The 22,632-nt window shown below is 36.7% G+C and overlaps 3 protein-coding genes across 7 annotated transcripts; 1 reads left to right on the top strand and 2 right to left on the bottom strand.

Annotated features, from left to right (window-relative positions):
- Window positions 1–2,761: 2,761 nt before the first annotated feature.
- LOC117933808 (maltose excess protein 1-like, chloroplastic) lies at window positions 2,762–9,151 on the bottom strand. Of its 3 annotated transcripts, none has more exons than XR_004654369.1 (10): window positions 8,764–9,151; window positions 8,484–8,657; window positions 7,847–8,137; window positions 7,433–7,522; window positions 5,450–5,551; window positions 5,246–5,364; window positions 3,880–3,942; window positions 3,720–3,781; window positions 3,253–3,541; window positions 2,762–2,983 (listed from the first exon to the last, which is right to left on the bottom strand). XR_004654369.1 is itself a non-coding variant. In XM_034855352.1 (9 exons), the coding sequence occupies exons 1-9, from the start codon at window positions 8,995–8,997 to the stop codon at window positions 3,459–3,461; spliced, it is 1,218 nt and encodes a 405-aa protein (XP_034711243.1). In that variant the 5' UTR covers window positions 8,998–9,151; the 3' UTR covers window positions 3,049–3,458. The 3 variants fall into 3 exon arrangements, 1 of the variants encoding a protein (XP_034711243.1); XR_004654368.1 differs by having other exon boundaries at window positions 3,258–3,541; XM_034855352.1 differs by lacking the exon at window positions 2,762–2,983 and having other exon boundaries at window positions 3,049–3,541.
- Window positions 9,152–11,414: 2,263 nt separating this feature from the next.
- On the top strand, window positions 11,415–20,468 carry LOC117934248 (septin and tuftelin-interacting protein 1 homolog 1). The gene is made up of 2 exons (XM_034855918.1): window positions 11,415–14,168; window positions 15,175–20,468. The coding sequence occupies exon 1, from the start codon at window positions 11,501–11,503 to the stop codon at window positions 14,090–14,092; it is 2,592 nt and encodes an 863-aa protein (XP_034711809.1). The 5' UTR covers window positions 11,415–11,500; the 3' UTR covers window positions 14,093–14,168; window positions 15,175–20,468.
- On the bottom strand, window positions 18,362–21,956 carry LOC117934249 (RNA polymerase sigma factor sigA). 3 transcript variants are annotated; one of them, XM_034855920.1, is made up of 10 exons: window positions 21,665–21,940; window positions 20,789–21,477; window positions 20,092–20,290; window positions 19,931–20,023; window positions 19,713–19,841; window positions 19,562–19,615; window positions 19,376–19,453; window positions 19,224–19,286; window positions 18,910–19,022; window positions 18,374–18,730 (listed from the first exon to the last, which is right to left on the bottom strand). In XM_034855920.1, exons 2-10 carry the CDS (start codon window positions 21,469–21,471, stop codon window positions 18,622–18,624), a joined length of 1,521 nt encoding a protein of 506 aa, XP_034711811.1. In that variant the 5' UTR covers window positions 21,472–21,477; window positions 21,665–21,940; the 3' UTR covers window positions 18,374–18,621. The 3 variants fall into 3 exon arrangements, with proteins under 3 accessions (XP_034711812.1, XP_034711811.1, XP_034711810.1); XM_034855921.1 differs by having other exon boundaries at window positions 18,362–18,725; window positions 20,789–21,956; XM_034855919.1 differs by having other exon boundaries at window positions 20,789–21,940.
- Window positions 21,957–22,632: the final 676 nt, after the last annotated feature.

Below are 22,632 nucleotides of genomic sequence, written 5' to 3'. Positions count from 1 at the left end.
AACTATACTATAGTATCCTATAATATTAGATCAAGATAGGAAACTCAGGTCGATAATCTATTACTAATTGTGTGCAAGTTCCACATGTGCCGGTGTTTATAATATAATGTGATGGATGTTATTAACATCTTAAAATTACTTCTATCATCTTTGAGTTTCAAATCATCCTATTATGTGATCAACTAACATATTCTAACTCATTAATAACAATGTAAAATTCCACTTAAGGAAACAATAATAGATTTTATGATCACATGTTCTTAAAATCACTCAATGAGATATATTGTCTTAAACTTATGAAATATTATGATGCCTATTTTGAGAATACCTATTGTCACTTGGCTTAATCAATAGTTGACCGAATTTATAGGAAATATATGACTATCTTAGGGTTTCACTCATAAACTGAAGCCACGAAAAACTTCAATATTAGTTCACTATTCTCTTAAAGTTGAAAGCTCATACATAATAGTAGTTTGATGAAGTCATAACTACTCGATAGCTAATGTCATAGCTCACTATTAGTCTTGTTCGATATATGACTATACACATTAATGCACTAACCATGAAAACCTTATCTTGATAACCAAGATTAATCATCTCTTCGATTAGGAGATAGTGCACTACAATCTTAAATGAATTACCTAAGTCTATGAATTAATTGTAAATAACTCATTTAATTTTTTTTTTGGTTCCATATTTTTTTTCCTCTACTTCATTTAAGACAAAATAATTATCATTTCACCTTATAAATATTTTTTTTCCGCTTATATTTATATAGTCCAAAATTATTTCAACAACATAATACTTTCACCAAATAAAATAAATTTTCAGCTATATATCATAATAATTCACACAAAGAAAACTAGAAACTAGAACAAATTTATTTTTGGTAACTTAAACATGTTAAAGATTGGGTAAATACTAAATATAATCTAAAACCAAAATCCAAAAAAAAAAAAAAAATTAAAATCCACCAAGTTTTATTTGACACATGCAAATCAAATATGATTAAACTAATATCAGATTTCTTATATATATATTACAAAAATTAGATATTATTAAAAAAATTGTTCTAAGAAACATCTCATGGATGACTAAAATTTGGAATCTAGATCCACATCATACTTGAATGATAATATTTGAAACTTTTCACATTTAGGTTATGTTTGGTTTGAAAAGTATTAAAGAAAAAAATAGTAAAGAAAATGATTTTCTCATATTTAGTTTTATTATCGAAAATGAGAAAGAAAGTCAAATCTAATTAAAATTATTAAAAATTTTATATATTTTAAAATTATCCAATATTTATATAGAAGAGTTAAATAAGTAAAAACAAAAAAAGATTTGAAGTAGTATATAAAAATAATTTATTAACTTTAAATCTATTTTTTATTTTTCTTAATTCTTTCTTTTCTTCTACTTTTTCTCTTTATTTTCTTGCCTTTGCATTTTTCTTCAAACTTTCCGAGAACCAAACATAGCCTTAAATTGATTTGATCCATGCTATATGAGATTTTCTCTCTTACACTCCAAAATTCTTTGGATGCATGCATAGGAGTTGGCAATTTTTTATTTATTTTTTCTAATTATTGGAAAGGTAAGGAAGAGATATTTTATAAATAGATGAGGAAACAGCTATATACACATAATTGTAAAATGAATAATTCTATTAAGGTTCATTCTAACGGTCAAAATATTTAAGGCTATTAATTACATATTAAGAGATGTTGAAGCGCAGGCCTTGAGGCTATTAATTCCATAGGCCTCTCTAGTGTTAACTTGGACTACTCCTTCACCTTCATGCTGCTGAGTTTCACTTCAATTTGGGCACTTGATTCTCTTATTAGGCTACTTTTTATTCACTCACTGTTTGTTTCTCTTATCATTTTTCAAATATTTATTCCACTTTGCTTCTTCACGCTTTTTTACCTTTTCCTTTTCCTTTTGCTTTTGCTTTCCTTTTTCTCTTTCTTTCTTTTTCTTTTCAACTTCTTTAGGAGGTTATCTGAGTAGTCATTCCATCTTGGCTTATGTAAAAATGACTTTTAGCCTGTAATGCTCAAACCAGTTGGTCTAAGGCGGAAGATGAAACACCCTTGGGGACCCTCAACTTTCCCCTTTGAATAAGAACCATGCCTCTTTCCTTATAGGAGAAGAGGCATTGACACTCAATTTGAGACTAAGTTGGCAGCTTATGTAGAGTCTTTCTTAGCTTATAAAAAACTTCATTCAGAAAATCTAGGTGTTAGTAGTCGTGTTCACAATGTGTGGAAGAGAGTTCTAGAGAAAATCCAGGTGTCCTTGAGTGTTATTCCTTTCTTCTTATTGAACTCCCTTTCACCCCATTTTGTAAGCTAATTTAAGTGGCTAACAGATTCACTAATAATTAGGTCAATCAGTGAGATTAGGAAACTTCAAGGAGAGACTTTGATCCTCCCTCAAATCACTTCAAACTACCTCCTAAGGAATTGAGCTGGTTGGAATTAGAATTTACCCATCCTAAAGACCAGCTCATAACACTAATTAAAATACTACTTAAGGCAAAAGAAATAAAGAACCAACTCCCTATACTTGGAGAAACCACATTTTGGCATATACACATTTGGGAGCTGTCACTATGCTTTTGCTCTTTCATTTTGATTGTTTGATTGTTTTCTTTCAATTGAACATGGGTAGTTAATTTTCCTAAGGCAACAAGGGGCAAGTGAAGCTGAGGGCCAAAAGCCACAAGCACATCAAGAGAGATAAGTAACAATGATAACAAGAGGGAAGGGGAAAATAACCATATCACAAAAGTTTCATTTTTCCAGTCTGCTATTGAATCAATAGAACACTGTAAATTCAAATACCAATCCAAGGCTTTGATATTGGCAGTTCAAGATGTTCCCTGAAATACCACTAAACTTGTCCTGAAACATTGTATTTCTGTGGAAGTGCAACAAATAGTCCGCTCACACTCCCTGCAGAAGAGTAGATTTTCCTGCACAGAATACAAAATGCCCGGATTTGCACCATTTCCTGAATACAAAACTACAGAAGCAAACACAAAGAAACCACACAACCATGTTTGCTATATAATTTAATGTTACATTATGTGTAATTAAAAGGAACTGTTTCCAGGAAGATGGGCATATGGTTTGAACACGGTTCCTGTGTAAAAATTTGAGCTAAAAATTCTTATCACATTCCTTAATGATTACAGCATACTTGTCCTAGAATCCTCTGTAAGTGAAATGCAATAGCAATTACCGTACATGGTGGTCTCCTTATTCAGGACTGTGATTGAGATCAATACTGCAACTGCAGCTTCGATCAAGAGCTGGCGTCTCAGTGAAGTGGAGAAGATTTATTAAATTATTAAATTTCATGTTTGGAGCCTTGGAACCAAGTGGCTTTTAAAAGATTAAGCCTTGTGGAAGAGCAGCATTGGCAGCTCCAGAAGCAGAGTGTTAAAATCAAGATCCAGAAAGCAACTCCTTCATAGATGCAAGTGGAGAGTCGTACCCATACACTTTTGTGTCTCTCCAGAAAGCAACTCCTGTGATAGGAACAAATAAAATCACACTCACATTCTATGCCCTAAACTTGCATTAACTAGGGCAAGAAATTGGAAAAATCTTAAATTCACTTGGATCAGAAAATTCAACTACAAATTTATCCATGCAAGTTCCTTAGAATAATTGAGTTATAGCACTACTGGAGGATAGAAGGCCAACCTATCCAGGCATACAAGCCAACAGTTGCTGCCAAGAAGAATTCCCGGCTAATGATGTTGAAACTGGAATCAAAACAGTGTTTTGGTTAAGATGAAGATTACTGGTCAAAGAACATTAGAAGCAAAAGCAGATGGATATTCATAAATCGGAGGTAGCTTACTAGTACAAGCAAATAAGGTTGCCCCATCCATAAAAAATAGATGCCCACGATGAACCAAGGAACCTGCAACCAGTCACAGTTGGACAATTTGGATATCAAATCATAAATGCACCCAAGCATCAGTTGAAGATCCAACTACCTAAGGCATTTTACAGAGGATTAAAAATTTTAAAGTCTGAAAACTTGACTAAGTAGAGTTAATTTTAGCTCAATAACACAATTTTGGTTAGTACCCAACTTTCATGTGCATACATGAGTTCTTCACTGTGTCCAGTTTCAGAATCTCATTAACAGATGTTGAATATCTTTCCAGTTCTTGCTTCTTTGCTTGCATCCTTGATCAAAGAATTTCAGGGATGATTATCCTCCACTTTGACAATAAATTTTCAATGCTTTGCATGACCATTTTGCATGTTCTTTTCATTACTCAATTTGAGTAAAGCTAACATCCTCCACACAACCAGCTGCTTCACAATTCAGTAGCTTCTATAAAGTCATGGTTTATTTTGAAGTTTCTGAGCATGATTTTGACTAGTCTTACATTGAGACTCACTGTTTCCAAGCCTCACTTGTCCCAATATTCACAAAAATGATTTTACTAGTAAACATGCATTTTATATTGTTACAACAGGAGAATATTCAAACTCCAATTATTTGCACAAAAACATTCATTTGATTCATAAGGAGAAAACATTACACAAGAGAGCTTCAAAAATCTATTATTTTCCCATGTACTTTTTGTCCATAGAAAAGAGAAAAGATGATAAATAGATAACTAAAAAGATGGAAATATTCTCTTGGAGCCCATAAAAAGTTTGGAACTATCAACTCAAAATAGAGGTGACTCTGATTTACTCAGGAAAAGAAAACCTTAAAAGGGAGACAAGCAGAACCAATACTAAAATGTTGAACACTTGGATTAAAAAAGAAAAAGTAAAACAGCGATTGAGATAAGCAGAACTGATATAAAAATACTGAAGACCACATTAACCTGCAATAGTTATATCAAGCTGCAGCTTCTTGTAAAATGCAATCAGTTACCATCCCAAAAAAAATTAAAATGCAGAAATTAAAACATAAATATGCCAAAAAAGAAAGAAAGAATAAGAATTATTCAAATTAGCAGAGACGAACCAGTCTACCATTTTTCAAAGCACCAAATGAAAACAGAGTTAGACAAGATCGTCATAGGTAATTTACAGCTTGAATTAGAAATTCAGCAGAGAAATGTATAACAATTAAAGTGGAAGGATAGGAATTATGTTTCAGGACCAACAATCTCAAGGATGACAGCAGGTTAAATTCTAAAAAATCTATCAATAAAATAATTGAAGGATTAAAGATCTAATGAGGTAGGGAGCATTACCACATGAAATCACGGATAAAAAGTGCACGTGGAATCATAAGCCCATTACCAATCATGGCAAGCAACATTGAGAAAGCAGATAAACCCTTGATGTTCTCAGGACTAAGGAAATTTGTCATCTGAAGAGGAACAAATCTGGGTCAGAGAACACATAAAATAAATCATTATTTTAGATTTTCAATAGAAAAGCATGATATGGATTACCATTTGAGAAACTGGCATCCACATGAAGAGAAGTGTAGCAGTCCATCCAGATATTGCTCTAACAAATTTGACCCCTTTCTCTGGAAGTTTTCCAGTCCGTGCCTGCAAATCTTAGCAGCATCAAGTTTAAAAGGATGCAGCATCTGACTGCTTATTTATTTCTTCTTTTCATTGAAATATGAAGAAAGAAAAATGTAAAGCGACATGTTTGGAATCCCAGAATAGAGAATGGGCAATCATTACTGTGTTTGGATCACTTTTAGAAATAGAAATAGACAAAGTTCAGTATTATCAAAATCAAAAACACTTTTGCCAGGATTGTGGTTCTTGCATACCAAACACACCCTAAAAGAATTTTAATTCAGAGGGTAGTTCCATAATTATACATTATAAAAGACAGCAGCATAATCTAAATCAAGGAATTTGTCTAGATTGAAGATGAACAGATGAGCCCATTGGGCAGTTTATATATTCCAAAGAAAGCTTCTTAATCTCTAAATAATTAACCTAAACTGTAGGATTTTTTTCTAGATGGAAAATGAGGCCCCTTCCAACTTTCAGGTACACATGGCACATGGAATGTTCAGGATTTATCTGATCAATCCAGTTGAGGGTACTTCAAAGGTCCAATCACCAAAAGCGAAGACAATAAAACTAACTTCTTGGACATAGTATAAGCAAATTTCTCCAACTAACATAAAACGATCCAAGAGAGAGGATAAATGCATCTATTTAGTCCTAGTTTCAGCATGTAAGGTTCTCCTCTGGATAGGGAAAACATGAAGATTATTTTCTAGATAGGATAAACCAAGTTGAGACCACCCATTTTTAAATGTGTCATTCTACCTATCATTATATAGAAACAAACATAAACCATGGACTGTGTTGCACTTTTATTAAGGCACATCAAAGCATTGCATACACATTGATGGTATGGAATGTAAAAAAGAAAAAATAATAATAAAATGGAAATCCAAAATTGCAGGAAACAGCAAAGGATATAATCCATGGAAAGGCAATCACCAAGGATAAAAAACAATATATAAGTAAAAAAAAGCAGTAAATGCATCATTAAATTCCTTAATCACAACTAAAACCTGGAACCAAGGGATGAAATTTATTGCATCCTATTTTCTTTTCTGAATTAGAAAGAACGGGGCCTTACTTATTCAGGTGGGGATGAAAGACTAAAAAAAGGGATCAGGGGGCTTTGTGATCAGAGAAAGGGAAGGGGTGTGGTTGGTGTTTCACTAGGTCAGTGGGGTAACCCGTAGGGAGGGGGGACAACCTGCCAAATTCACATCAGAAATCACCAACATGAACTGAAGAGGTGAAGCATGACATAATAAAGGCAACCAAATCCCCTAGGAGTTGAACTGCATGGAGCGTATCTCTAAGAAAATGCCATCTCAATCTATCATATGCTTTTTCAAGATAAACTTTCACCGCAAGCATTCCTCTTTTGCCCTTTTTCCTTCATATAGAATGAATAGTTGCAAGTCTATTGTTTCCCTTCTCCTTCTGACCTTCCAGCACTGAGCAGTGTCAGATTCTATATGGGTAAGGTGATGGTTCGAAAATTTTGATGCCTTCTATTCCAGTCAATGAACTGATATTTGGAGGGAGCAGCTAACCAATCTCATTTCTCATTTCTCAAATTCTACATAACCCATTTTTCGCTCCTAAAGTGAACTGGGAATTATTTCCCTTCAACATTGAATCCATAATCTTTCATTGCTAACTTTCCCTTTCCCCTCTCCTATTAGAATCCCAAGCTGCAGATCAAAGGAAACTTCATTCACGAATCAGGTATGAGTATGACTAAATGATGGATGAGTAAAAAAGAAACTTCAAGCACAGATCTAGTATGCACACCAGTAAATAATTTACATGATAATACTCTTCAGATATTTTGCATTTCATAGCTAATTGAATTAACAGGACCAAAACAGAACAATACACCACATCCGATGTCAAACTTACCATAACAACAGCCACAAGACCAATGACAAAAGCTATAGCCCCTGGCAAAATACTGTTTGGGATAAATGGCACTAATGTAGACCATATAACCTGGAAAATTCAGTTCCATAAATAAAAGGAGTCAGAGATAATAAAGAGAGAGAAATAAATTGATCAAGATATCATACCCTTCTCATTTTGTTTAGATGGAAAAAGGGTTTAAAAAATTCCTGGCAAAGAAAATCATTAAGCTTCCATTTCTATCAACAAATACTTGACTGAGAAGCTTGGAGAGATTTTATTGTCTTTCTTAAGTTGGCACCCTAATTTTGTTTTATTCCAAGAATCCTTTTTCCCCAGGAAATATATACTCTCAAAACAAATGGCGCCTTAATAATGATGAAAATAATAATGGATCCAGTAAATAGAGATTACTTGGGGAAATGCAGAGACTCCACCAATGGTAATGAAATCTTCCCAAAGGTTCCATATAGTGGAATTAAGCAAACCAAAGTAAAACAAAAAATTCAAAACAAGACCGGAAGCCACCACAATGGAAGTGACTGTGAAGTGAGGCAGAGGCATTGCTCCTGCCATTGCCAGCTGAACAATCACCGCATATATCGATACCACTCCCAATGTCTGCACCACCACCGCCTCAGCCTCTCTTTTCTTTGCAAAGTATGAAAGCAGTGATATATTGCCCAGCAATCCTGTTAACATCCCCTGCATCACATCAGTCCCTTTATTAGGGTTCCAAACTTCAGTGCTGTTTGGTTTCCGAGTAAATGTAGGCAAACAAAATAAATCAGACTCATGAATCAGAAACTCCATTGAATTAAGCATAATTTGCCCAATCTCAGTAGTTCATTAAATTAATTCTTAAAACACAGAAATCTAACCTAACCAACCCCTGTAATTTTACTAGGCTTAGTTGATCGAACGTTCTTGTTCATAGGACGACACATTTAAAATTTTGATTTCTCTACTTTTTCCTACATTTTCTGAGTAACCAAACGAATTAGAAACAAAAAACGAAAAATGAAAAGCGTTGAAGAGCAACATGTTGTACCAGCCACGGAACCGCAAAGAGAGCGGACTTATTCCCCGCCAAAAGATTGCGAGCATTGAGAATAATCTGAGGCAGTTGCAATAACAGAAACGGAAGATTCGACCCAGCCGAGAACTTGGCCGTCAAAGAATCCCACTGCTCGAAGCTCTTACTACTCTTCAACTTCTCCGACCTCTTCCAAAATTTCAAACCAATCCCATTAGCACACTCCACTCAATCTTAGCACATTTGGCTGCCCAGAAACAGATAGAAAAGGAAAAAAAGGGTTGAATAAACAAACCCGATAAACAGGGCGGGGAAGGTCGGAGTCAAGTGCCAAAACCGGAGGCAGTCGAGGGAGTCGACGATGAAATGAAGACAAGGACGGACTGAAGTAGAACCGATTACCCACATGCTTGACATGGGTCAGAGGCTTTTGACGCAGAGAAGAGTGGAACAAAGGGCTCCAGCCGGCCGTGCCGGAAGGCAACGAAGACCCAACACCCACACCAACTCCTAAACCAACAACCACCATTGACGGGCGCCGGGAAGATGGAGAAAGATGAGAATTCAGAAATCAGTTAGGGGAGAGAGTTACTGTAGATGAAGCAATAGGGGGAGGACACGTGGGATGGGAGATGGATACATGCTGGGTGGGGATGAGGGGAGATATTTAATGGGGTGGGGGGTTGGGGGAAGCGGGAGATGAGCGGATGGTCCGGATCCCGTTCCATTGCTTCCTGTAAGAGACGAAGGGAGGGAGATGTTTGGGCCCATGAGGCATGTGATTTGGTGTGGGCCCTGTGGGGTTTCCAAAAAGAAAAATTCACCGCCCACGGCTGCTTCCATGGATCTTTCACGACTCCATGTCTCCATCCAGTTACCCCTTTTTATTATATTGGGCGAACACGCCATCTTCACGTTCTTCAAGGGCTTTAAATAGCTCTTGAATGTTGTAGAATTTTGTAGTGTTGATAATTTTTGAAGTTAACTTTTGGATATTTGAAGAAGAGGTTTGAAGGCGTTCAAGGGGGATTTACTATTTAGAGCGGTTTAAAAGTGCTTGAATATGCTCAAGTTAGCGTGCTTATAGATGGTTTTGTTTGAATCCCACATCGTAAACATAGGAGAAAGTGACCTCTATCACCGACGATAAGAGAATTCACGTGTTATTATAAACGATGAAGAAATGTCTTATATAATAAAGGTTTTTAATGTAATTACACTTGTTTTCTCAGGATCTTCTTTTTTGGGTGCTTAGGTGTCTATGTTTGGGTGCCACCTAGGCAGCTCCACATGGTGTGATTGGATGCTCAAGGTTTTCAAGTGTTGGGTGCCACCTAGCTAGTTCCACATGGCATGATTTAGAAGGCATAGCTAGATAAAATTAAGAGCAGCACCCATGTCAACTCAACTAGCTTTATAGCTACTTTTTTATTTTTTATCTTTTTGTTGCTGATCGTGACATTCTTTTTCATTTATTTTCAAGTAAAAATAATGCATACTGTTCATGAGTCATCAATGAGAAGACTGATTTGTTTGTTCTCACAAATATCCTCCAAATCAATGAACCATACTCATGGTAGGCATGGGGAATTTGATTAATGTAATGAAGGTGGCTTGGTGTCTTAGCATCATCTATTTTTCTTGTGTCATATGTTGTGTACTAATCCTTTTTTCCACTCAATAGAGGCCAAATTGAAATCAGAGCTCATATGAACTACGAGTAGAATAATTAACAAAAGGGGTGACTATTCCACCATTTAGCATTCAACATGTCCTCATGACTTAGCATCGTCATATTTGATCAATGGGGATATTGATTTTTATGTTGACATTTGATTAAAAACTAATAGAAAATTGATAGCAAAAATCATTGTTCGAGCATCCAATATGTCATTAATGAGGTTTATCGATGAGGTGTTATTCCAATATCTTAGTAATGTCACGACTTATTTGGAGCATACTCATGGCTTAGAGGGATATTATCATTTAGGGATAGGGATGATGATTGTTTCCTTTAACAATATCAAAATTTGATATTTTAAGAACAAGGATTCTCAGCATGCTTGTATGTACAACAAAAGGTCAAAAACTATGTATGCTACTTATGCCAAAAGGTAGGCAGTTTTGCTATAACGACCACAAAGATTTTGAGAGAAGATCTAATTCATAAGAAACTCGAGACCACTCAAGATGATGCATTTATAGGCATAGATGCTTGCCTTGTTAGGGTAGAGATGGTAATGATGAAGGCGTAGTGGTGGACCAAATGGGAGAGAGCATGCCATCAATAACCATGGGAAGTAGCAATGGCATGTTGAAGGTGGGCTAGAGTCTCGTGCATGCAGTATGTGAAGAATTATATTCTCCACAAATAAACAATGGACATGATTTATCTATCTTAAAAGAGCATCAAAAAAGTGGAAGCATATTGGGTTCACAATGATTATGTGAAAAGGCTTTCTACACTCATGCAATAGATGCCAATTTCGGATTGACTTGACCCAACATGCCCAATTACACCTCTATAAGGTACTAGGGACTCTTTTTTCTTTTTTCTTTTGTTTTTGTTTAATTTCACCGTGAAAAATACAAAAAAAAATATCAAATATTATTAAATTTTACAAAAAATTTATATATTTTAAAATTATTTAATCTTTATATAATTGAGTAAAATGAATGAAATGAGTTCGAGGAAATATGTGAAAATGATTTATTAAGTTTAGATATTTTCTTTTATTTTTTTCTATTTTCCTCTTTAATTTATTTCTTTCTCATTTTCCCAAACCAAAGTAAATAACTCTACTTGTTTTAATACCTAAAATAAAAAAAATAGAAAAGTACAATTTGTGTGGTCAATTAAATTAGTCAAAAACATCAGACGGCCCAACCCTTTTAGAAGGCCCAATTGTAGAAAGTCCGTAGGGCTCAGCCCAGCATCGCCGCCACCACCACTTCCTCCACCGATCTTCCTCTCTGAAAATTTCCCTCGACTCCGATTTTTCCTCAGTTAGGGTTAGGGTTTGTTTCCAAAGATGGATGAGTATCAAGAGATGGAGAGCTTTGGCGTGGACAACGACTTCGAAGACGGTCAATGGATCAACGGCGAATTCTACTACCGTAAGCGCAAGGACAAGCGCCACCAGACCAAAGACGACGTCCTCTATGGTGTATTCGCCGACTCCGATTCCGACGACTCTTCCTCTACCAAGAAGCGCCGTAAGGACCTCTCCAACAAGACCGATTTCACCAAGCCTGTCAATTTCGTCTCCACCGGCGTCGTCATACCCACTCAAGAAATCGAACGTAATTCCAGGGAGCAAGTCAACGAAGACGACGGCGGCGGCGGCGGCGACAGGCCCGGTTTGGGCCTCGGTTCTACCAATTTCGGTTCAGGTATAGGCTTTACTTCCAATTCCGGTTCGTTTTCGAAAAATGTTGGCAATAACGAAGTAGATGAACATGATAACGATGATGATGGTTTCCTTCCCACTGCGTTCGGAAGGAAGATTAAGGAGGGTGTCCAGCGGCGGGAGAGAGAGAGGGAGAAGTCGAAATTAGTTAAGAAATCTCAAGGAGGGAGAAGAGAGGCTGAATTGGGGGATGTCGGACGATTTGAGAAGTTTACCAAAGGGATTGGGATGAAATTGATGGAGAAAATGGGTTACACAGGAGGTGGTCTGGGGAAAAATGAGCAAGGGATTGTTGCTCCGATTGAGGCTAAGTTACGACCCAAGAATATGGGGATGGGTTTTAACGATTACAAGGAGACGAAATTGCCTGCATTGCAAGAACCTGAGGAGAAGAAATCGTTGCCTGGGACCACGCAGGCTGTGAATAAGAGTAAAGGGAAGCTTTGGACGAAGCAAGCCAGCGGGAAGAAAAAGGACAGATACATTACAGCTGAGGAGTTGCTTGTGAAGAAGCAAGAGCAGGGTATTGAAGTTGTTCAGAAGGTGTTTGACATGAGGGGGCCCCAGGTTCGCGTTTTGACGAATCTGGAGGATTTGAATGCTGAGGAGAAAGCCAGGGAAAATGATATACCAATGCCTGAACTTCAGCATAATGTGAAGTTGATTGTGAACTTAGCTGAGCTTGATATACAGAAGTTGGACAGGGATTTGAGGAATGAGAGAGAGACAGTGGTGAGCTTGCAGATGGAGAAGGAGAAGTTACAAAAAGAGGCAGCTCATCAGAAGACACAGTTGGATAATACAGAACAAATAGTTAGTGTATTGGACATAATAAGTGAGGAGAATTCAGTAGGAAAATTGACATTGGATTCACTTGCAAAGTATTTTGGTGATTTACGAAGGAGATTTGCCGAAGATTACAAACTTTGTAATCTGTCATGCATTGCTTGCTCATTTGCTCTCCCTTTACTTATTAGAGTGTTCCAGGGATGGGATCCCCTTCAAAATCCATTGCATGGCTTGGAAGTGATGTCCTCATGGAAAAATCTATTGCAAGGAGGGGACGATATTTTTGATCTCTCTGATGTGGGATCACCTTATACACAGTTGGTTATGGAAGTTGTTTTACCTGCTGTAAGAATATCTGGAATCAACACTTGGCAAGCCAGGGACCCTGAACCGATGCTTCGCTTTTTGGAGTCATGGGAAAAATTGCTTCCTTCCTCAGTCCTTCAAACCATGCTCGACAACATTGTTTTGCCTAAATTATCTTCTGCTGTAGATGTGTGGGACCCACGTAGGGAAACCGTTCCAATCCATGTTTGGGTGCATCCATGGCTACCACTGTTGGGTCAGAAGTTGGAGAGTTTATATTGGAAGATATGTGATAAATTGGGCAATGCTCTTCAAGCATGGCATCCTAGTGATGGGTCTGCTTACACTATCCTGTCACCTTGGAAGACAGTTTTTGACTCTACAAGTTGGGAGAGACTTATGGTTCGATCAATAATTCCGAAATTGATGAATGTACTGCAAGAATTTCAAGTAAACCCAGCAAGTCAGAACCTCGATCAGTTCCATTGGGTCATGTCTTGGGCTTCTGTAATTCCAATTCATCGCATGGTTGAATTGTTGGAACTTCATTTCTTCCCAAAGTGGCAGCAGGTTTTGTACCATTGGTTGTGTTCAGGCCCAAACTTTGAAGAGGTTACACAATGGTATTTGGGTTGGAAGGGACTCTTGCCCCAAGAACTTCTTGCGAATGAACAGATCCGCTATCAGCTTAATATTGGTCTTGACATGATGAACCAGGCTGTTGAAGGTATGGAGGTGGTCCAACCTGGTTTGCGAGAGAACATTAGCTATCTTCGGGTGCTTGAACAACGGCAGTTTGAGGCTCAGCAGAAAGCAGCTGCAGATGCTCGACTGCAAGCTGCCGCGAGTCTGGGTGGCACCACCCAGATGGATGGCATTGGAGGTGTGCTTGAGATGAGTTTGAAAGAAGTTATCGAGGCACATGCACAACAGCATGAATTGCTGTTTAAGCCTAAACCTGGCAGAATGTATAATGGTCACCAGATATATGGCTTTGGTAACATAAGCATAATAGTGGACTCTCTAAATCAAAAGGTATTTGCCCAACATGAAGAGAGATGGTCCTTGGTAACCCTGGAGCAGCTGCTGGAGATGCACAAGAATTCTATTTTGAAGTGACACAGAGTTTAGGTGTTTTTTTGAAGAGTTCTTGGATGCAAAGTGGCTCTAGGGTGGCACTGTGGCAGCATTTCAGGTTGCCTTGTTTGTAGCCATTATGCATAAATGCAATCAGAGAAAAACAGAATATTTTTGAAGTAAAACTTCTAGGGTATTGGGTTTCTGTTGTAAATTTCAACAATGGGAATTCTTGTTATTTGATTCTTCATTGTCAGTTTTGTTATATAACAATGAACCTTGGTTTGGTCCAAGCTGATGGCAACATTCTCATGCTAGGTGTTAAGGTTTATAATTTTGTTGATTTGATTGGTTTAAAAATTTTCATAGTAAACAATTCTTTAAAGTAATTTGAAATTCAGTAGGAGCCCAACTCTGGTAAAAACCTAAAGCGGGATGGGTTTGGTTTTCTTATTTTTTATTTTTTATTTTTTAATTTCTGGGATAGTTGATAGATGATAGTTTCATTGACCCTGATGTACTATCTTTCTTCCAAAGAAGATTGCAACTGAGAATTCACTATTGTTTCATTGATTTGGATATCAACTTGAAATGGGGTTTGTTCTTTGGCATTGATGATGAGAGCTTGTAACAATTGAATATGTTTATATTTATCTGATGAAGTGTTGGATTGGAAAAATTGCACTTTGTTTTCATAGATTTCTTGGCATATTTAAGTATTTTTCTTCCCTTCTTTGGATGAATAGCCTTTTTCTCCTTGTTGCAGTAGTAAAAGACATTATATTGGTTTGCTTTACATTCTGGTCTCACCAGGAAATTCTTTTTAGGTAGTCGAGAGAACCTGTAAACTATCACAACCTTTATTTCTATTACTCTCAGCATGTAGTTTTCATATGGGAAACAAGAGGAAGCTTTGTTTATGGTTTTAAATCTCTCTCTTTTAATTTCTTCTTATAATCATGAATTTTTAGTAAAAAAATATTTTATGCTTGATGAAATACTGGTATTTGTCTGTTCTTTTACAGTATCAGTTATCTGAATTTTAGTAATTTTTTTCCGTATGCCTATTTATTTGTAATTTGATTTTGTGGGTGCTGATTTCTTGTTTGTTTTGTATCTATTAGCTGTTGGGCTATTGTTGCAGTCCTTTGGCTGTGCTGTATGGGATTTCAATTCAAGCATTAAACAGTTAATTGGACACTTGGGGCACCTGTAGCTGTGACAATTTTGGAAAGACTGCTATAAGGTAATGCAGAAAATTCTCTATGAGTGTAGTTTGGTAAGGTACCCCAATCCAAAATCAATATTTAAGTACTCAAAAAATTTTAAACCATAATTCACACAAGTTGGGATTGTTGATATCTTTGTTGAGTTTCTTGCCATTTGTCAGTTGTCAGTACTAAATCTTACTAATCACTTTCATATCATATTGATTAGTACATTACTTGACTTGAAAATGAATCACATATAATCATTATGATCATTTGATTCTGGTCAAATTATCTTCATGGTGCCCAAATTTGTATATCTTTGCTGTTATAAACTATAATTGGCTGTAATAGCATGGTAACAAAAATTCAAGTGGTCGTAAGAGCAGCAGTTACTGGTTGATTTCAGCTACAAAATTCCTGTTGTGCGTTAAAAACATAAGATATTAATAACTTAAAAGTAGAAAACTCCAACAACTGTAATTTGACTCAACAAATTCTTTTATACCAACTAGCACACTTCAATTATATGAATCTTGTTATTTATTTTCCTCAATCTAATATCGAGTCTTATATCCAAATGTAATGTAGTTGTAGTAGTATTGGTTGTGAGTGTATATTTTGTTTGTGGGTGTGTGTGAAGTTATGAATGAATGATACATTTTTCTTGGACTGCTGTTTTTTAGGCGCTTGTTTATATTATTCTTATTTCCTATAAAAAAAAAAGTTATGAATGTCTGATATATTTGTCCATACTTAAAAGAACTGATCTACTTTAGAAATGTTTTAGTTCCTATACAAGATACACTAGTCCCTCAGCATTCTGAGAGTGCTCAGGCTAGTGTGTCCAAACATTTTATCCATATGCCTGCAGTAATCTACTACTGGCATCCGCCTTTGTCTCAAATATATAAATTGCAACCTTGGCTGGCTCTGTGGTTGGCTTCTTTTTAAGGGCATGGCAAATTTATCACAAACATTTTTGAAGGCAATTGTTCTAATCTTTTCAATTTGGACCTATCTATTTTCACTAGTCAGCTACTAATACTGTGTTCCTTGCAATTCATACATTAGAAATTAGAAGCTGTTGATTTTTGCTTCTACCCTCTCTATGAAGGATTGCAAATGATGGTGATTAGTAAAATAACATCTGGTATTTGAATTGTGTTGGTAATTACATAAGATTGCACAGTGATGGAGGCCTCCAAAAGAATCTGGATCAAATCATGAAAATCATAGTATGTGAAATGTTGAAGATGGTGCAGAGATGAAGCTCCTTAATATATATGAAATAGTTTTGTTTATATGCTATGAATTATACACGAAATTTCATTTCAAATAATAGAAAGTTGCAAACAGCTTTGATCATTGAAATTTGTATCTTGCTTATGGATTTTCTCATGAATCCCAGGAGAACATGCAATTATCTTAATTATGTCACTTTTAAGTTTGAATGACTTTTGGTAGTTCTTGAGAATGGGAATGTTTTCTTTTTCCTTCGTCTGAATGCAAATAACCTTTTTTATAAATAAAAATTTTAACTACATGCTGATCCAGTAGGGTGTGTGTAGTTTTTCTTGATAATTCCAAATTGTCCCTTCATGACTAAATTCATTTAGTTGCATGTGAAAATGAACAAGTTCCAGATTTCAATTGTCTGTAGTATATATCATCTGATTATTTTTTAATTTCATTTCTCATGCATGTATCAAACCTTGAAACCCTTTTTCTAGTTTTCAAAGCTCAGACTAATTCCTCTCTTCTGTTTTTGCACTTGAAAACCTTTGTAGTCATGTGAACAGTTGCCAATATAAGCTGTTTGGAGTGAGTAGTTTTTTGTTTGCCCTTTCCCTATTTTTTGGCCATCTTTTGGTGGCCATTGTATATATATGTATACTTTGGTGCACTCTTTTTTATGCTTTTTATGCATTTCTTGTTTACCTATTAAAAAAAGAAAGAAAAAAAAAGCTGTTTGGAGCAGAGAATTCATAATTTTTAGGACTTAAAAGTATTTTAACAGTTGTTATCAAGCTCGGAGCTCCAAAACAATCCAATGTCTTCTGGTTAATGGAGCTGACTGATTCTGAGCATCCTAAAGTGGGAATGATAGTTATTGATTCCTAGTCTCCATTTCTGTAATTGGTCTGAATCTCATTTTCATTTCCTCCACTCCTCAAAGCATGGAGACCTCAGTTTAATTATGATTGGCTTCATGATAAGTACCATGCTTGCAAATGTGGTTAATCACTATTGTATTTCCTTAATATCAGTGAGTAGATTAATTATATGCTGCCCATTTCCCCGAAAAGTGCATCTATGCTGAGTAGCCATCCATGTTCTTAAAATTTGTGCTGCAATTATCATTTGAGTTTCTTTCAGAAATCATTTTTCATGATTATCTATAGTTTAGAAGACATTAGACCAAACTAATCTCGAAATTGTCCTCAATCTCATACCATACACATGGGGTGAGAATATCACAAAATGCTCATGAAACTTAGGAGGGTTGTTTTACATTACACATGACATGTTGCAACAAATTTCGTGTGCCCAGAAGATGTTTTTATCTGTAAATAGAATGTTGTTGCTGCTCCAATACTTGATTAATTTCCTAGGGCATGGAGCTTGAATGTGAGAATTGGAGGAAACAAAATCGCTTGTGTTGCCCATGCTGGATGGTTGAGCAAATGATTTGGTTTTCTCCTATTTCTCACCTTCAATATTTTTGTGAGCACATTGGCTATAGGTTATTCAACAACTTGTATCAACTTTTTAGTTGTCTAATAATGATGTTGATGCTGATATTGATATTGATATTAATATAGACACGATCAGTGGAGGGTTGGATGAGATTAATTTTTCTTTAGGATGCATTTTGTTTGTGACTAAATTAGGAAATGGATACCATATTTGGATGCTAGTTTGCAGGTATCTTAAAATAAGCCACTCCATCAATAATTACTTTCCAATCTTTGTTTCCTATTGAGTAGCCAATCGGATCAAACAAATAGATTAGTAGATTACTAGTTTAATGTCCACAAACAAACTACTCTATAAAACCAAACAACCAAACAAAAGTGAATAAGATGAAACATGATTCAGATGCCCCAATATATAATACATAAAAATCAGATAAAATGTGATTCACATGCCCAAGATATGTATAATACATAAAAAAATTTTGCTCCATCTTATAAGCTCATAATCAGTGTGTTTTAACTCTTGCTAAGAAAGTTTTAAGGTCTTAGCCCTCACATCATCCTCTGTAGTTATTCCTGATTTGAAAAATAAATCGATGTTGTTTTCCCTTTTGTTATTATATACACTAACATTTTATGATGTCTACCATGAAACCATACAAAATCAATATTTCACCAGCATGGCCTCCATCCTGCCCTTCCGCGCTGCGTTTTTTAGTTTCTCCAATGCAACAAGTCCAACTTGCCGTACCCTCTCTCTTGATAACCCTATGCTGAAGAGTTGACACATACCATTGTCAAAAGAGCTGGATTCAGAAAGAAGAAAGTAGCTTTTCTGTGCACCAAACAGGTAAGTGCAGATTTAACTAGTTGATAAACAGACCTAGAGTTTGACTTTGATATTTATAGACCAAGTTTGAATCCAGTTTCTAGTTTAGCAAATGATACTAACCGTTTACTGATGTCCTCCCATGTGAGGCATTCATTATCCAGACCATAGTAAAGACGTATAATATCTCTCTCCCGTTCCCCAAGCGTCGTGTTAATCAGCTTGTTTACTTCATCCTGAAAGCATACAGTTCAGAATGTAAATACAGCTTTAGAAGTTGTTGCATCCATGTGTAAAGCTAAATGGAAGCTATAATCTTATCTTAAAAGGTGAGAAGTGCAAGTAAATTCTCCCCTGGATATAATCATGGGAATTTTCATATTTATACGTCATTGCATTTCTAACTTATCCTTTCATTCTGTTATTGCTAGTAGTACCTTGAGTGCCCACTCGTCTACACCATGCCAGGGGTTGTTCTCAAGGCGAACATCTGCAATATACTGAGAAGATGAAGATGGAAAAGCAGTCAATACAAACCAGTAGCTCAAGGTAATGCAATGGTGATTTCAAAATCTGCAGTAATATTTACACTGTGAAGGGTTTCTCCAGGAAGACCATTCAAAGAGGGGAATGCTTCTCGATCAAGTGAGAACACCTTACTGATGGCCTGCATACAACATGAGATTTGACGGTGAGCATGGACAGAAAAAAGAATGGGGAAAGGGGTATGAATGATAGACGGAACGATGCAGGATTGAAATGTTATGTTGGGTACCTCAGTTGCGTTCCTAACTTTCTTCTGGGACATGTTCAAGCATTCGGCGATTCTCTGAAAGTAGGAAGGGAAAAAGTGAGTAGAAACTGGAGAAGCAATCTAGAAATGTAAAGAAAAAAAGAAGCATCATCATCTTGGTAACTATACTTACATCGATGGATGGAGTGATTCCTTTCTCTTCGAGTCTAATTTTGGCATTGCGGATTAAACTGAGTCTTTCATGGAGATGAGAAGGCAATCTGAGGGTTCTTGAATTCTCAACTAATGCTCTGGAGACACCCTGAAAACAAGAGGAGAAAAAGAAACTTGAAGCTTGGAGTAATGGAAGAGAGAAGAAATGAGGGTTTTTGAGTATCGCGTGTTGATTACCTGGCGTATCCACCAGTAGACATAAGTGGAAATTTTGAAGCCCTTGGAAGAATCAAACTTCTCAATGCCACGAAGGAGTCCGATCAAGCCACCCTATCAAAGAGAAAAGAGGGGAATGAGAAACAAGGATTACCAGAGAATGATCCAAATGGGTAGAGTACCTGAACAAGGTCGGCCATTTCAGCACCCATGTTATCATATCTTTGAGCAATAGACATGACTAAACGAACATTGCTCATGGCTAGTTTCTCTCTCGCCAAACTGCACTCTATCAGTTTGGACTGCAACTCCGCCCTCGACATCCTCAACGATGCCGCCACTTGTTCATCTGTTGGCTCGCTTCCTATTCTTTCCTTCAGTCTACACCACCCAAATTACCATCATTAACACCACCATTCCCATGCTAAGACCATGTTTGGTTTTCGTGGGAAATAAATATACAAAGGAAATAAAATTTTTTTCTTTTTTTCTTTTTTATATAAAATTTGAGCGAATTGTTAAAGAATGTATTTCATCCAATTTTCTTCATTTTCTTGTATTATGTTTGGTTTAATGAAGCTAAAAAGGAAAATGATTTTCTCATATGAAAAAGAAATAAATTAAAAAAATATTAATTATTTATATATTTTCAAATCAAAATTAAAAAATAAAATGAATATAAAAAAATATGCATAATAATTTATTAATTTTTACTTTTTCACAGTTTTTCTATTTTCTCTCAAATTTTAAAAAGACCAGATTTTCCACCTATGGGAAAATAATTTCCTCAATGGGCAGCATTTGTTTTGTTTTCTCAAACATTTCCACAAACATAACGTTAGACGAAAAAGGAAAGAAAAGAAGAGAAAGGTGAAATACCTGGACTTATGATCCTCTAATAAAAGACCAGCTTTGATTTTGTTGGAGAGGAGAACTACTTGAGCATGGGTGAGCAGCTCTTCACTCACCACCCCCTTCACATACCCCTTCAATCGATTCTCAACCCCCAACGCTGCCCTCACCCTGCTCTTACTCTTCTCATTCATTACCCTTTTCCTACCACTAATCCTCCTCTGCCTGGCCGATGTCCCAGAACATGTGACTTCCCTCCTCTTCTGCCTTGCTTTCTTCCCCATATCCTCCTCCTCCTCCTCTTCCTCCTCCTCCTCCTCCTTCCCTACTACTGTTCCAACAAATGAAAGATTCCACTGCTTTTCAAGCATGGACTTCTGCAACAAGAGGAAGGCCTCCACCAAGTACTCCTCATCCTCAACCTCTGAGGAGGAGGAGGAGAAATCTGGGTCTGCTGTAGAAGGAGCAGAGGCTGATTCCACATGTTCCTTGAGGGCTTTCATGGATTGAATGCTGCGATTGGAAGATGGGGTATAATTTGAGGGCTTCTTGGCTGATATGAGATTCTTGGGTGGGGAAGATGGGTAGTGGGGGAACCCAACATCATTCACATAGGAGGAGAGCTTCTCTGCAACATCAGAGTAGTGGTGGGAGGAGGCCAAGAGCCTGTTCCCAGCACTCAGCCCTATGACTGCAGCTGTACCCATCATGTGGCTCTGCAACACCATCACAAATTCCCAATAAACTCCAATCCCATATAATCAATTCTCACGATCTGTATGTAAATTCCCAATCCGGGTGTTCTTCCTCTAAGAAATCTAACCCAATTTCACAACAAATCTAAGAAACTGAAAAATGGAAAAACTTTGTCAGTTGGGGGATGGAATTGAGAATTGGGCGTACCTGAAGAACCCAAATGGAAATGAGGGGGAGAGGCGATGAGAACAAGGTGGTGAACGACAAAAATGATGAAATAGTAATGGGTGGACTGGAGGTAGGAGGGAAGTTGGAACTAACAAGTGATGGATTTTCTTTTATTTTTGCGAATATTATTACTGAGTTTTGATATGGGCATTGTGTTTCTTAATATGGTCGAGACTTGAGAGGAGTGAATTTGAGGGAGAAGAGAGGAAGGGATATAGGATGGGGAGATAGGATTGGCTGGGGGAGATATTAGGAGGGTGGGAATGAGGAATTGAGTGGTGGAGAGGCTGCCATTTGCCAAGTGTCTCTCTTTTCATCTCTTTTGGATTCATTTCCCCAGATTTCGAATGTGCCACAGCCACACACCCCCCCCACACCCCCTCTTCTACTACATAACCGCATCTCACCAAATATCCCTCAAGTTTGGACCCACCCTTTGTGTCTTTGTGCAACAAACATGAGGTGTTCTTACCAGTCTAAGAAGGAGAGGTCATCAAATTTGATTCACTTGTTTCAAAGATTGATTTATAATAAATATCACAGGCCCAATAGTGGAGAAATTCCTACTTTCTTCTACCCTTATTTAGTTAAATTACAAGGTAATCGACTTGGAAGGTAGAACGGAATCATCTCTCTTTTTACAGGGAGAGCTAATTCTTATTGGATGAATTCATCAATCTCTTGTTACAGACCAAGCCAACAGAGACAAGACTAAGAGATGTTGCATAAAAAGCCCTTGAAATCATAAGTGGTTTGACAACGATCATTCAGTTTCAGGGTCATTCTAATATAAAAAATTTACCACTTGATGTCATATAGGGAGTGTCTAGGTCTGGCTACAATACTAAAAAGGTACAATAAAGTGGTACCAGAGGAACTAGCAAGATCCCATTGCCTGGTACTTAGTGTGTAATTAGATTATTTTGTACCTGATCACATTAATTTAT

The sequence above is a fragment of the Vitis riparia genome, chromosome 16 (assembly GCF_004353265.1).
Source record: "Vitis riparia cultivar Riparia Gloire de Montpellier isolate 1030 chromosome 16, EGFV_Vit.rip_1.0, whole genome shotgun sequence".
NCBI lineage: Eukaryota > Viridiplantae > Streptophyta > Magnoliopsida > Vitales > Vitaceae > Vitis > Vitis riparia.
Note: the sequence above shows the minus strand (reverse complement) of the source record. Positions and strands in the feature narration are given on the sequence as shown.